Source organism: Peromyscus leucopus, chromosome 10 (genome assembly GCF_004664715.2).
Source record: "Peromyscus leucopus breed LL Stock chromosome 10, UCI_PerLeu_2.1, whole genome shotgun sequence".
NCBI lineage: Eukaryota > Metazoa > Chordata > Mammalia > Rodentia > Cricetidae > Peromyscus > Peromyscus leucopus.
In genome coordinates, this window is record NC_051071.1 from 75,347,507 (window position 1) to 75,361,075 (window position 13,569).

At 39.6% G+C, this 13,569-nt stretch overlaps 1 protein-coding gene across 1 annotated transcript in view; it reads right to left on the reverse strand.

The window, feature by feature from the left end:
- Positions 1 to 13,228, reverse strand: part of Gc (GC vitamin D binding protein) — a 31,135-nt gene extending 17,907 nt beyond the window's left edge. Inside the window, exons 1-4 of the mRNA XM_028888285.1 lie at positions 12,978 to 13,228; positions 3,599 to 3,668; positions 2,893 to 3,025; positions 493 to 704 (exon numbers count right to left, since the gene is read on the reverse strand). Of these exons, the coding sequence (XP_028744118.1) occupies positions 493 to 704; positions 2,893 to 3,025; positions 3,599 to 3,668; positions 12,978 to 13,071 (509 nt within the window). The 5' untranslated portion in view covers positions 13,072 to 13,228. The remainder of the gene's footprint in view (positions 1 to 492; positions 705 to 2,892; positions 3,026 to 3,598; positions 3,669 to 12,977) is intronic.
- Positions 13,229 to 13,569: the final 341 nt, after the last annotated feature.

Here is a 13,569-nt window from a genome sequence, read left to right on the forward strand (position 1 = left end):
TCCCGCCTGCGCTACGACCACCTGTCTGGAAAGTATTTTAAAATGTGCACAATAGTAAAATTGCTTCCACATCTGCATGATGCAAGAATCATTAGTATAAGGACAGTGACCACAGGCACTTGAAGATGTATGAAAACAAGTCATGCGATGGTGGGAGTCTGGGGGAGTGGGTGGGTTCACTTCCATGATGTAATATTACTGTTTTTTTAAATCTTTGCATATAAGATACTATTTTTCACTATCATGAGTTGTCTTTTCCCATATTTTTGCCGGCCTGCTTGCCTCCCTCTATCCTTCCTTTCTTTGCTCCCTTCCCTTCTTCCTTTCTTTCTTTCCTGCTTCCTTTCTTCCTGCTTTTGAGACACACAGCCTTCCCATGAGCCCTGACTGCTCTGGCACGTGCTGTGATGACCCTGCCTTTGCCTCCCCAGTGGCAGGCATCTGAGTTGGTGTAGAAGAGCTGTAGGTTGACTTAAAAAGACGATCACTTACTGATCAGCAAATCCCTTTGGATCTTTTCTGAATGCCTCACAGATCTCATCATTTGTTGGTTCTACATAGGTGGGAAATTCTTGTGGCTGGTGACTGAGGGCAGCCATGCAGAGTTTCCGCTCCAGGCCCTCTTTGGCGCAACACTCAGGAGTTCCAGGGTGTACGGGGAAAGGGGCATCACTTTCACAGGACTTGATAGACAGCTCCGAGGTCTGGAATGAGAGAAGGAAGGGGGAACAGGAAAAATCTGTACAGTATATATGAGTCTCCATTTTATATAATATATAATTTGTAATGTAAAATTTTAATTAGTAATCAAATTTCCACAGTGTGGCTTACAAACATGTAAAGTTGCATAATTTTGGTTATAGGCAAGTGGACTCTTGTTTATGGTAATCAATGACACTTTCCAGATTAGAATAAAACAATTTTCATTAATAAATGGACTGTGCTTATGGGACTGCAGCCATTTGACCTTTATTATATATAGCCTGGTGTTTCTCGATGAAGGGTTCTTAGCATCTCTAGGGGAGGAGCACTTGGAGAAATTCTGGTAGGGATGCTCATCTCCCACCTGCTTTTTGCAGTTAGACCAAGAGCAAGGAGGACCTCCTTGGCCTTTTCTCCACCCTTTACTAAACGAGCAACCTTTGACGGGGTCGGCTTTAGCTTCCTGCATGTTGCAGTTTCCTGTCATTTTTGCAGCAGGATTTGATATTACCCATCCAGCATATAAAACACTTGCACAGTAGGTCGAAGACAGGGACTGAAAGTCTGTGTTCCCCTAAGTTTCAGGTCTTATCCTTGGCAAGCGATGGAAACCAGCGGTTACTGTCATTTACAGCCTCAGCTCTGCTAGTCTCATTCATGCTGAAGGATGGAATGCCACCAAAGCAATTGTAGGGGGAAAATTGCAAGTAAATTGATACTTGAAAAACTGGTATAACAGAATAGATATAGAGAAAAAGAAATAGAAATTGCCATGAAAAAGTCACTTTGGTGTTTATATAAGAAAAAGTAATTTGATATATATATTAATTGTCCTTTTAAGGTACATTTTCCCAGGACCTTTCCTAACAGTGAAGGAAAGCGACATGCTGAATGAGATGTTCAAACCAACTCATCATTACTTGTGCATACCTTCCTTCCATGACTCCTAGAAATGAAGAATTAAGCTGCCTTTGAAAATCATCTCTCTCCAGCCAATCTCCTTTGCCTTTTCATTAGCTTCCCCAGAACCTCCTCTGGGTTTCCCTGTTTTCAGTTATCCCACAATGAAAGTAGAAGTTGAACAAACATCAGCACATGACAAAATAATAAATAAATGCTTAGAAGGAGCAGGATAAAGGTGTTGCGTGAAATCTGCCCGCATCACCTCTCCCTAAAGCTCCAATCTCACACCTCAGCAAGGCAGGCAGCAGCAGATCCATGTGGTGAAATGGAAAAGAAATGAACATGTACTTTGTTGTTTTGAGTGTGGTTGACAGTCTGGAGCATATCTAGTCTGATGTGGTACAGAGTGAGGCTGAAATGATAAGCATTGATGAACTTGGTGGTGAAAGAATTGACATAAAATAGAGGCTGAAGGGGGCAAGTAAAGTAATCAATGGGTAAGGATATCCACTGTATAGAATCTGTTCTAATAATGGTGTTGAGCAGACATTGATCTTTCTGTGGAGGCCATTAGCCAAATCTACCTATCGTCATTTGTATAAGGGCTAAACCACATTAGTAAGTTTTGTCTACTTTTTCCACCTTTATCAGTTACTGTCTGTACATTGAATTATAATTTTTTTCATTCAGAATTTCAATTTCTATATAAGTTCTGTAGGGGAGAAACACACACACATGCATATGATATGATATGTGGGTTTTTTAACGCCCAGAACCTAATATACATACAAACTGTACATAGTAATATTTGAGTGACCCAAATAATTTGAGGCCAACATTTAGTTATTCTGTGGCTACCAATCCTAACCTTAACATAGTAATAAAGATGTAGGCAGGATTTTAAGCTACACAGCATGCGTTAAAATTATTTTAAAAGGTTCATGAGTTCTTTGTAAAGGTTCAGATTTATAACGATTTAAAAATGATTTTTTCAGAGTCTAGCCTGCATTTAAATCCTACACACACTTCTCATTAGCAGTGTATGTTTAGTAAGTAATTATGTTACTTTACCCCAGTTATCTTTCTTTTGACACTTTTAGCAACAATGAGGGAAAGGAACTCAGTACTAGAATAAACGTGGGGGTTAAAAGTAATATCCTTTGTTTTTCCTTGCAACTGCGAGTAGGTGGCTGGGCATCTAGAGTGTCCTGGACAGGTAGGTGACAGGAAGGTCTCCGGCTGTTCCTTTCTCTGGGCCATGGTAGAGATGGCCAGACCCACACTTACCCTGGTGTCATAGCAGTTGGGGTCAGCACCCTCCGCACAACACTCCTCAGTTAAGGCGACAACTTCCCTCACCAGCTGGCTGACCTGTTCAAAGGTGCCACTGGGAAATTTCCTGCTGTATAGGATGAGTGACCTGAGGCGGGAAGTGAATATATTAATTGGAGTTGATTTTTTTTTTTTTTGGCATTTTGACTTATGCCAAACAGGATATCTGTTCAACTTTTAAATGAAATATTTCATACATTAACTTTTTTATTTGACTAATGGTGATAATATGAGGTTATATGTCGGGCATTTGCTCCAGGAACTTTACCTTGTATACAGTAACAACTGGATTTGTAGTTCCCATCAAAACAGCCTGCAGTCTGTTTTGAACTTACCCCAAAGAATGTACTATGTAGGTCATTGCTTGTGTTTTCCAGAGTCCAAAAATGGACAGTTCTAATTTACCTCAGAAACCTTTATCTACTCTCTATTACAAACTCATTCATTAATTGGCCAGTGGTAGTTTCTTTGACCACAGTAACTGTAGTTCAGCTGGCTTCTCTGGCTGATCTCCGTCTGTCTGACCTGTTGGTCCACAGTGGCCCGGGCTCTTTCCTCATCTCAGAGAGCAGTTCGACCTTCCAGACTGTGGAAGTTAGCTTGTGCTCACTTTGGTTCATGGTCAAGTACCCAAGGAAAATGCATGGACACTGCAACTTACAAAGATCTGAAGTCATCTTTCCCCAGCATGGCGAGTTCATTGCAAACTTTGTCCTTTTCATAGTCTCGGCCTAGAAAGCAGATAGAGAAAATAGGTGAGGTTTTCTTTCCCCTTAATGAATATTACACTAAATAGATATGTGCAACGTGCTCTTCAACATGATCCATGGTAAAGGCATTTCTTAATATCTCTGCAGAGTTTTATTTGGAGGTATGTTTTCAGCTATTTTCTCACAATAAGCCTCAATTTTATGATTTCTTTTTATTAACTTTTACTGTGTAGCAAGAAAAAAAGGTAGAAAGGCCAAAGTCATGCTAAGGATAAGTCAAATGTTACACATCAGTTAGTGAGTTAGAATCACTAACGAGAAAACCATTCTCCTCAGTCCGGATAAAATGCTGAAGGGGATTATTTCTTTCAATCTCTCTATTTCCCTCTCTTCCTTCTTTCTCTCCCTCCCCACTTCCTTTCTCCTTGTTTTTTCTCTCCTTCCCTTTTATTGTCTTATGGCTTCAACAAGACAAAGAACAAAAGGAAATGGAGAGGCTTTTCCCCTCCAAGGTGAGTTTCCAGTTGTATGTGGCCTGAACTTGGAAGAGGCCAGTGCTTGCAACATCTGCTGCCTGACAGGGACCACGCCAGTCTCTAAGGACTTCAGGTAGGGACGCGAGAGTCTAAGGAACAGTGTGGAGTAGTTTCTCATACTTTGGGCATAGTTAAAACAGTTTTATAAGCCCGGCGGCGGCGGCGGCGGCGGCGGCGCACGCCTTTAATCCCAGCACTCGGGAGGCAGAGCCAGGCGGATCTCTGTGAGTTCGAGGCCAGCCTGGGCTACAAAGTGAGTTCCAGGATACACAGAGAAGCCCTGTCTAAAAAAAAAAAACAGTTTTATAACCACTAGTCCTTGTTAGGTTTTCCTTAGAGTTTGAGATACAGTGGACAGGGATCTGAGTCATCTCCAGAAATCTAAATGTAGTGGGGCAGGTAAAGTAGCCTAGGGAGGAAAGAAGATAGCTGTGGGTAGGAACCCGTGGTCCTCAGATCTGGTAGAGACCAAATGAGAGAGCAAGGGGGCCTGGAGTCATCATCTTCATTTTGTTAAGTTTGGAATCTTTTCCCTAAACCTCTAGTATTCAAAAGTCATAAAAATAGCTCTGTTAAGAAAAGTCTTACCTTTTTAATGCACACCAAGTAACTGTTTTAGGATGCTCCCTCTATCAAACTAGTTTTATTTGTGTTGGAACTTTTATTGTGACCATCCAGTAGTGGGCAAAGTGAATTCCGTATGAAAGTGGGGTACTATGGATGAATAGTTTGAGAACTATTTTGTTTCTAGCTTTTCAGTTTCAGAAGTCTCATTTCCTGAAACACGCTGAGTTTCATTTCACATGTTACAGAAATGCAGTATGCATGAGAAGGGCACTGTGAATAAGCATTACATGTTAATCTGTCCAGGAGTTTTGAGTAAATCAGAACATGCCTGTTCACACTCAAGTGTTTTGTATCTCATAGGAACTGCATAGTGCTTTAGTTAGGGAGAACACTGCTGAGAGAAAAGTGGGAAATTGGACTGTGAGAATTAAAGTCATTTTGGAACTGTCTTTGCTGGATCATTTAGCCTTGGGTAGGAGAGGACACAAATGAAGTCTCAACGGGTGGCACTGGCATTGCATTAAAGTACAAAGTATAATCTTAAAGAAATAACCCACAGAGGGAAGCATTACCCTGATCTTTCAGATGTATGGCCTTGGATGTATTTTTGGAAAAATTAACTTATACAGGAGACAATATCTATTGAGGATAGTTAGATATGTTAATCCTTTCCTTATTGTGTGCACACACATACACACACACACACACACACACACACACACACAAGCAGTAAATTGCTGAAATTGGTTTGTAATGTAATTATTGCAGATTGATTTCTCATACCAATGGAATACTTTATGAAAAAAATTAAATTTATTTTACTATTTGCATGGTTGTGTGCATGAATGCATGGCAGAGAAAGACAGAGAGAGAGAGAGAGAGAGAGAGAGAGAGAGAGAGAGAGAGAGCACTACATGCATGTGGATTGCCAGAAGCTTCAAGGCAGTTAGTTGTGTGTTCTCTCTCACAGCCAGAAGTGGCTGCTAGGAATGGAGCTTGGGTATCTTTCAAGAGCAGTGTGAGTTCTTAACCTCTGATCCATCTCTCCAGTCTGACAAGTATTTTTAGACTAATTAAACTCATTTAAAGTGAGTTAAATTTATACGGTAAGTGAATTATAAATATCACATTTTTGTTCTTTAATGTATCCCTTAGAAAAAGAATGATTTAGACTTCAGTGTGGTGACAGAAATTGTTGGCATAAAGTTAATGACTCTTGTGAAATCATGTTCACACCAACTGACCTCTTTGTACTTAATGTTTACAGATTTCATTAATGATTTTTAGCATCATGTCCAATTAAATCTACATTGTGAAATATTCTGGTAAATTATATCAAAACCTGGACTTTTGGAAATGAGTTGTACTTACTTTTGGGAAAATGTGTTGCTTCTCGCACATTACAAGCACTTCCAACAGCAAATAGGACAGTATTCATTCATTCTTTCACCTGTGCCACAGATGTGTTCTGTGACGTTCGCTCTCTGCCTGACACAGCATTCACACTGAATGTGAGATGCGATGGGGCCGAAACCAGTGGAGCCTCAACCCCATGGATTGTTGATTCTGAGAGCAAGAGCCGATGAAAGCCTCCTGACTTTGGTACGAAGTCTACAAAGAAAGATGCTTTGGGTTCTTTTGCTATTGTAAAGACCTTCACTAACGCCTGATTTTGTCCCATGCAGAGAATGAATCTTGATTAACAATGACTTGAGTCGATATTTTACAGAATGCTATAGGCTATCTCGTGGAGCAGTTTTTTCTGTTTTCATGATGCCCAATTTTGTTAACCTTTAAATTTGTACTCTATGAATGTTCAATTCAAACAAAGATAATTCACATCATATAATAGCTAAATTATGAGTACCAATGATTTGAGTAGCACTGTAGTAAATACATGATACATAGCATACCCTTTAATGTTTATAGAAATGTAGTAAAACGTGGTTTATCACAGCTCAATCATTGTTATCTATACTACTCTGTAGGTACAGCATGGGTAGAACTTCATCATTTATTTATTTATTTGGTTTTTTTCGAGACAGGGTTTCTCTGGGTAGTGTCCGTGCCTGTCCTGGATCTCACTCTGTAGACCAGGCTGGCCTCGAACTCACAGAGATCCACCTGGCTCTGCCTCCCAAGTGCTGAGATTAAAGGCGTGTGCCATCACCGCCTGGCGAACTTCATCATTTAAAAATATTTTTTTCTCTAAATTTGATGATGATGATGATGGTGGTGGTGGTGATGCTGTGTGTGTGTGTGCATGTGTGTGCATATACGTGAATATGTATTGCTTATGCGTGCCCACAGATCCTACTGAAAGAGGGTGTCACATCTACTGGAACTGAAGTTACAGGTGGCTGTGAGTTGCCTGATATGAGTTCTGGAAAATGAACTCTTCTTTTCAAGAATAGTGAGTGCTGTTAGCTGCTAAACCATTTCTATGGCCCCCTAGAACTTCACCTTTGTGAGATATTTTTAGAGAAAATTATGTTTGCTAATTAGCATAACTGTTTTGTTGCATTTGTTTCTGTGAGTTAGAGAATCACTTTTAGATTTGGCACCATTTTCTTTATGATATTAAAAAATTCATTGTTAAAATACCTTTCTGAAGTCCTAGTTATGACGGTCATGTCTTCATAAGTTCATTCTAAGTTTTCATACTCAACCCTAACTTTTAATTTTAAAAGACAAACTTACAGGGTTTGACATAGGAAAACAGAAAGGACAGAGTGTTGGCTGAATTTCTCAGTGAACTTCTTTGGTCTCGGCAGACACAAGGACTTGAAATAACATTGGGCATTTATGAGTGAGTTTTATAAAGGAGATCAATGCTAATTATATTTCCTTTAAGTGAACTTACATTTTCTATGAAAGATATTATTGGGAAGGGAACTTTCCTATAATAAACTTCTAAGTGAACTTCTAAACTAAGTAAATGAATATAAACTTCTAATTCCTGGGTGCCGGTCAGTTTTGTACACAACATGTATAATTTCACAGAGCCAAATTATTAAGCATTCATTGTGAAATTTTAAGAAATTATCCAATTGAGGATGTCTAAGTTGTGTTTCTGTATTGTACTTTTTGAATGAGGTGACATAAATAGCAAGTGGTGATGATCTTCTTTTGTTGGGTAGTTACACATGATATGCTTCATAATCCAGAAAATAACTCAAATAAATTAAATATAATCAAATGAAAGACTTAGCACTATTTAACTACTAAAAGCAATCATAGTAGAAACTTACATCATAATGGTTTGAGCAATGATTTTTTTTAATATGTCTTCAAAAAACAGGCAATAAAAAGCAAAATAATTGAACAGTTGAAATAGGAACACATGAAAAGTATTTTATTTTTATTCATTTATTTTTATGTGTCTGAGACTATGAATGCATGTATGTGTCCTCATGTGCATGCCTGGTACCTGAGGAGGCCAGAAGAGGGTATTGGATCACCTAGAACTGGAGTTATAGATGGTTGTGAGTCACCATGCGGGTGCTGGGAATTGAACCCATGTCCTTTGCAAGAGCATCCAGTGCTTTTAAATCCTGAGCCATTTCTCCAGCTCCCCTATGCACCAAATATTAAAGACTTCAAAGGAAACAAGATGAGGAGATAACCCATAGAGTGAGAGAAATTTAAAGCTACATATGAGTTTACTATCCGAAATATATAAGAAAATTACATCAAGAAACAAACAATAAAATTTAAAAATAGTAAAATGACAACATTTCATAAAAGAAGAAATATAGATACATGAACAATTTCTAGCAACTATATGTAAAAAATTACAACAGGTATTTGAAGCATTCTCAATATCATAAAACACCAGGGAAATGTAAATCAAAACCACAGCAAGATGTCATTTCACACTTGTTGTTCGAGTGGTGATTATTAAAAAGAAGAAAGATTGTGTAAGGATGCAGAGAACAAGGAATCATCATAATGTTAATGAGGATGCACTTCAGAATAGCCATATGGAAAACAGTGTACCAATTCCTAAAAGAACTGAAAATACAACTATAGTACTGTATTATCCAGCAATACTACTTCTGGGTAGATAAACAAAGAAATAATATCATCATATTGATGGAATCTTTGAATTTCCATGTTCATTGCAACAGCATTATAATCACAAGAATTAAGATATTAAAATAACCCATGTGAACCAGTGGAAGAGTGGATAAACAAAATGTGTTATTGATACATAATACATTACTACTCAGCCTTACAAAAGAAGGAGATTCTATTAATTAGCAGTGTGCCTGATCCTTGAAATCATTATATTAAGTACAAATGGCTAAGAACAGAAAAAAAGTAACGTGATTCTATCCATTGACTGTAAAGAGTCAAAGTCATAGAAATGAAGAGTGCAATGATGTTTATTGGGGGCTGTGGAGGTGGGAATGGAGTTGTTGGTCAAAGAGTTTCAGTTATATTGGAAGAATAAGTCTTGAGACATTTTTTTAAAGAACATAAAACTTAGTCTAATGTGTCTTAAGATACCTTATATCATAAACATAACAATGGTAGACACTCATGAAGAGTTTATTTCTTCTAAAACATGAATTCCATATTAGCATTTGATTTTCCTCCTGTCATAGCCTTTCACCTATAGTGCTGGAATTCCATGATTATGACATGAACCATGAAATCTGGCTTTCAATTCTCCTATAATAATCAAAACTACATTTGAGCTTGGTACTTGAATTTTGCGGTATTATACAAAAACTTCATTGAACGGAGCACTATTCTGAACCCGGGAATTACAGTGGGGAATAAACTCTAGTTCTCTCTTTCATGCTGATAATTATATGACACATTTGTTATGATAAACAAACGAGTAGCTGGAGAGAGGGTGAAGGAGGGAGCAGTAAGAAGAAGGGTGGATCAGGATGAGTGGATGGAAGTCGGGGGCAGTTGGTATGAAGTGAGGTTGGTTGGAAACCCTCACTGTAAGTGGACGTTCATACTCAGAGAACTGAAAGCTGTCATAGCCCTCTGGATATGTGCAGGGTCAGTGTTCCAAGGGGATGGAAGAGTTGGTGATGAGCTCTGGGGTATAGGGATAATACAGCATGGAATCGTTGAGGCCTCTGTGTCTGGAGAAGAATAGATTGAAAAGTAGAATGAAGGTAGTCTGTAATACGATGGAAGCAGGTATGGGAACCTCATGTGTTATTTTGAGGGACATCTTTATCTTCTTACATAGATTGAACCCATGGTCTTTTAAAGGGCGTGCATGTTTATTCTTATACCATGCACATAATGGTGGCTGCATACCTGGTATTGTGCTTTATAGCGGTAAGCTGTGACATTGCTGTTGATTTGGGGGGGGGGCATGCTAATATTTCTTTTGATGATGACAGTAGCCAGCTACTTCTCTAACTCGTTTCAAGCTTTTTGTAAAGAAAAGGAAGAAAAGAAAATGTAGTTCATTTACCAACCCTAAGGGAACTTCTATTTTTTTTGCAGTTTGGTGTTATACTTAATAGAAATATGTATACAGAATAGTTTAAAAGTCCACAGTTGTTTATTTCCTGCTGATGATCATTATCTTAGGGACCACAGAGCTGTGTCAACAGTTCTCTTACTTACTGTGGGAAGGGTAGGGGGAAAGACAGCCGCAGCTCAGTGCTGGCTCCATTTCAGTTCTCGGGAAAGAACATAGATCAGCCGGCAAGAACTGCCTCTGCAAGTCTTGGGCCAGCAGAAGTGGGTGGCTGTTTTCTTATGATATCACCATGATTTGGCAGATTTGGCAAGTCCATTTCCCCCAAGATGTGTCCAGTTCCCCAATGCCCTCTGACAGAAAAGAACAGGGCATCTGCAGCAGGTATCGTTTCAGACCCAGTTTCAAAAAGACAGCTCCAAAGATACCATCACTCAGGAAAGATCCAGGGTGTTTAGAAAACTCCGATTTGAATAGGGTTTCTTGTGGACTATCAGAGCCTTGATGACAGTTAAGGCATTGATGGTGAACTACGGAGTGACACATGGCTAGTTTCTTAAATATGTCAGGCCATAGGAACAGTTTTCAAGATGTGTTTTGAGTACATGGTGTTTGGAACTGTGTGCTAGGAAACAGTTAGGTCTCTCCGAAGGTGACAGACTTAGAGAACTACCGCCACTCCCCCAAACTCCGGCTTGTGCCTGTTAGGAGTTGGAAACTCCTAACATTCCCTAGCATTCCCTCAGTCTGCGCTCTGCCCCTTCCAACCAGCAGGGGGCACGCTCAGCCTCCAAAGGGTCATAGCATGGCTCCCGTTGGTGCCCTGGGTGTTACTGACCAGGGAACAGATGAATGAAGCATTTCCTAGCAGGGCTCTGGATGCCACACTTGATGTGACCGAAGGGAACTATGGATGAATCCTGAGTGGCTTTTCCTTGTACATGTGTTTTACATGGCTCTGGGTATCGTCTGGCCTATAGGACGTAGGCTGTAAAACGGAAGTTGCTGCGATCCTTGAGGGAACTGATTTGACTTTTTTGGCATTTGTTTCCTCTGGGACTAAGGCTGCTGAGCATGTTGCAATGGAGATGGGAGGATGCTCTTTTGGCAGAGGAGGCAGAGCTGACGCCAGCTGCCGAGTCAGCAGGATGCCTCTCAACGTGTGGTCTCCACAGGCATCTCCAAGATCTAGCTACTGCTGGACTTTTTTGGAGATTCAGTCTGAACTAGTGTCAGGAGGATTTTTCCAGGTTATCTGTGTCCCCAGAAACTCTGTTGCAAATATGCTTTCGGCGTTCTCTGGGGCATTCATCATCTACACAACTCATTTATCCATTTATATCTCTTTTTCTAAGATTTTTTATAGTCTTAGCTAAGGACTTACATCTGACTTAGGCATCTGTGAATGAATAAAAACAAATTTAACATAATTAAGATAACAAAAATAACATGGAAAAATATGAATGTAGGGGCTGGAGAGATGACTAAGTTGTTAAGAGCATTGGCAGCTCTTCCAGAGGACCTGCGTTCAATTCCCAGCACCCATATGGCAGCTCACAACTGTCTGTAATTCCAGTTCCAGGGGATCTGACACCTTTACACAGGCATACGTGCAGACAAAACACCCATGCACATAAAATAAATAAGTCTTTATAAAAAATGTGAATGCAAAAAGAATAAGATAAAGTCAAGACTGAGCTTATACATGCCATAATTAGTAAGTGATGATTCCTGAGAAGGCATACATCCCTGGTTGAATATGTTACTATTATGACTATAAACGAATAACCTGGATGAGTCTGTTAAGGGAGAGTCCTAAGCGAAAGCCTTAATTTGACAAAGTAGACTGTATGCAGATTTCCTTATAAGCATCACAGAATAAGCCAGAGGAGAAGATTACTCATAGGAAAATTTATAAATTTATAAATTTTCAAACACCAGAACTATGCAATGAAGGATTAAACTAAGGTTAACAGGTCTGCAGAAAAATAAATTGAAGCTTCTATGGAATGTTTTCAAGCTGCAGAATTAATGAAGTAGCATACATCATGTAGTCTGCTAACATTGTCAGAAGTCTTAAAATATCATAAAGGTGAACATAACATTCTAAGGGGGATTTATACAAGAAACGAGCCCTGTTACTTTGTTTATTATTCTATTACACAGTTACCAAAATTTCTTATTTTGTGTGAGAGGTATTTTAAAAACTTTAATTCCTTCCAAATGCCCAAGAGTAAGATTCCTAAATGAGGATCAAAGAAATCTCTTTGATGGCTCCTTGGACCACTGTCAGTGTGGTGCTGCCAAGGAGGATAAGCATTTGGGGAAAAAATGTTTAGTTGTATATCAGTCTCCAGTTACATTATAGATCTTATTCATCCAATGTGTGAGGGATAACTAAAAGGTAACTCTACCTTCTTTCATGAGTCTTTCTGTTTGTTTTGAGACAGTCTCAGGTAGCTCAGACTGGCCTTGAACTCCCTGTGTAGCCAATTCACCAGGAGGCCTTGAACTCCTGTCCTCCAGCTTCCACCTCCTGCATGGTGAGGTTGACAGCATGCACCACACCCAGCTCCGTCTGGTGTGGGGAGCATTTCTTTCCAATGCTATATGACAAAGCTGAGCTCAGATCAACCCCACTTGGTCCTTCTTTCATTTTGTCTTCCAAATCATCCACCATTTCGTCTGTTTGTTACTACCTCTTCAGTTTTTAAAGTGGCACTAGAACATTAAACTAGTAATAGTTCTCAGTCACAAGGGGAACCTTACCTCGCTCTAGAGCATGCCCGAGTGCTATGGCCAGCAGGAGAACTAAAACCCTCTTCATGTTGTGTCCAGGCAGTCCTGCGGCACCTCTTCTCATCTGCGGGTCACTATGCAGAGGACAGGAGCACAGAGTTACCAGTCACATTTACAAATGCTCCTAACTAGGAACCCATCAATTATTAATCTCCACACAGAAGCAAGGGACAGTCAACCTTGTCCCCAAAGAAGGAAAATAATATCATCATCAAGGCAAATAGATACCCTGGGGGAAATGTGGAGGAGAGTCTGGGAGATTTTAATCATTAACTTCGTCAGTGAAAAAAGCCAGGGCATAAAGATCCTTTCCCATGGCAGTTTTTCCACTGAATCGACTTAATGTCCTAACGGGGGCACACTTGCCCCTCTGTACAGAGGAAAAGACATATCTATATATCGTCTTTGGATAGTCCCTACCATTTTTATGTATTGATAGAAAATTGGAGGATTATGTTTCTTCCTTTATTTTTCTCCTTTTCTCCCTCCCTTCCTCTCTTTAAGTCTACCACAAACAAGCATCACTTTAGAATATCACAGGCTAGATATTTTTAGTAAGTTC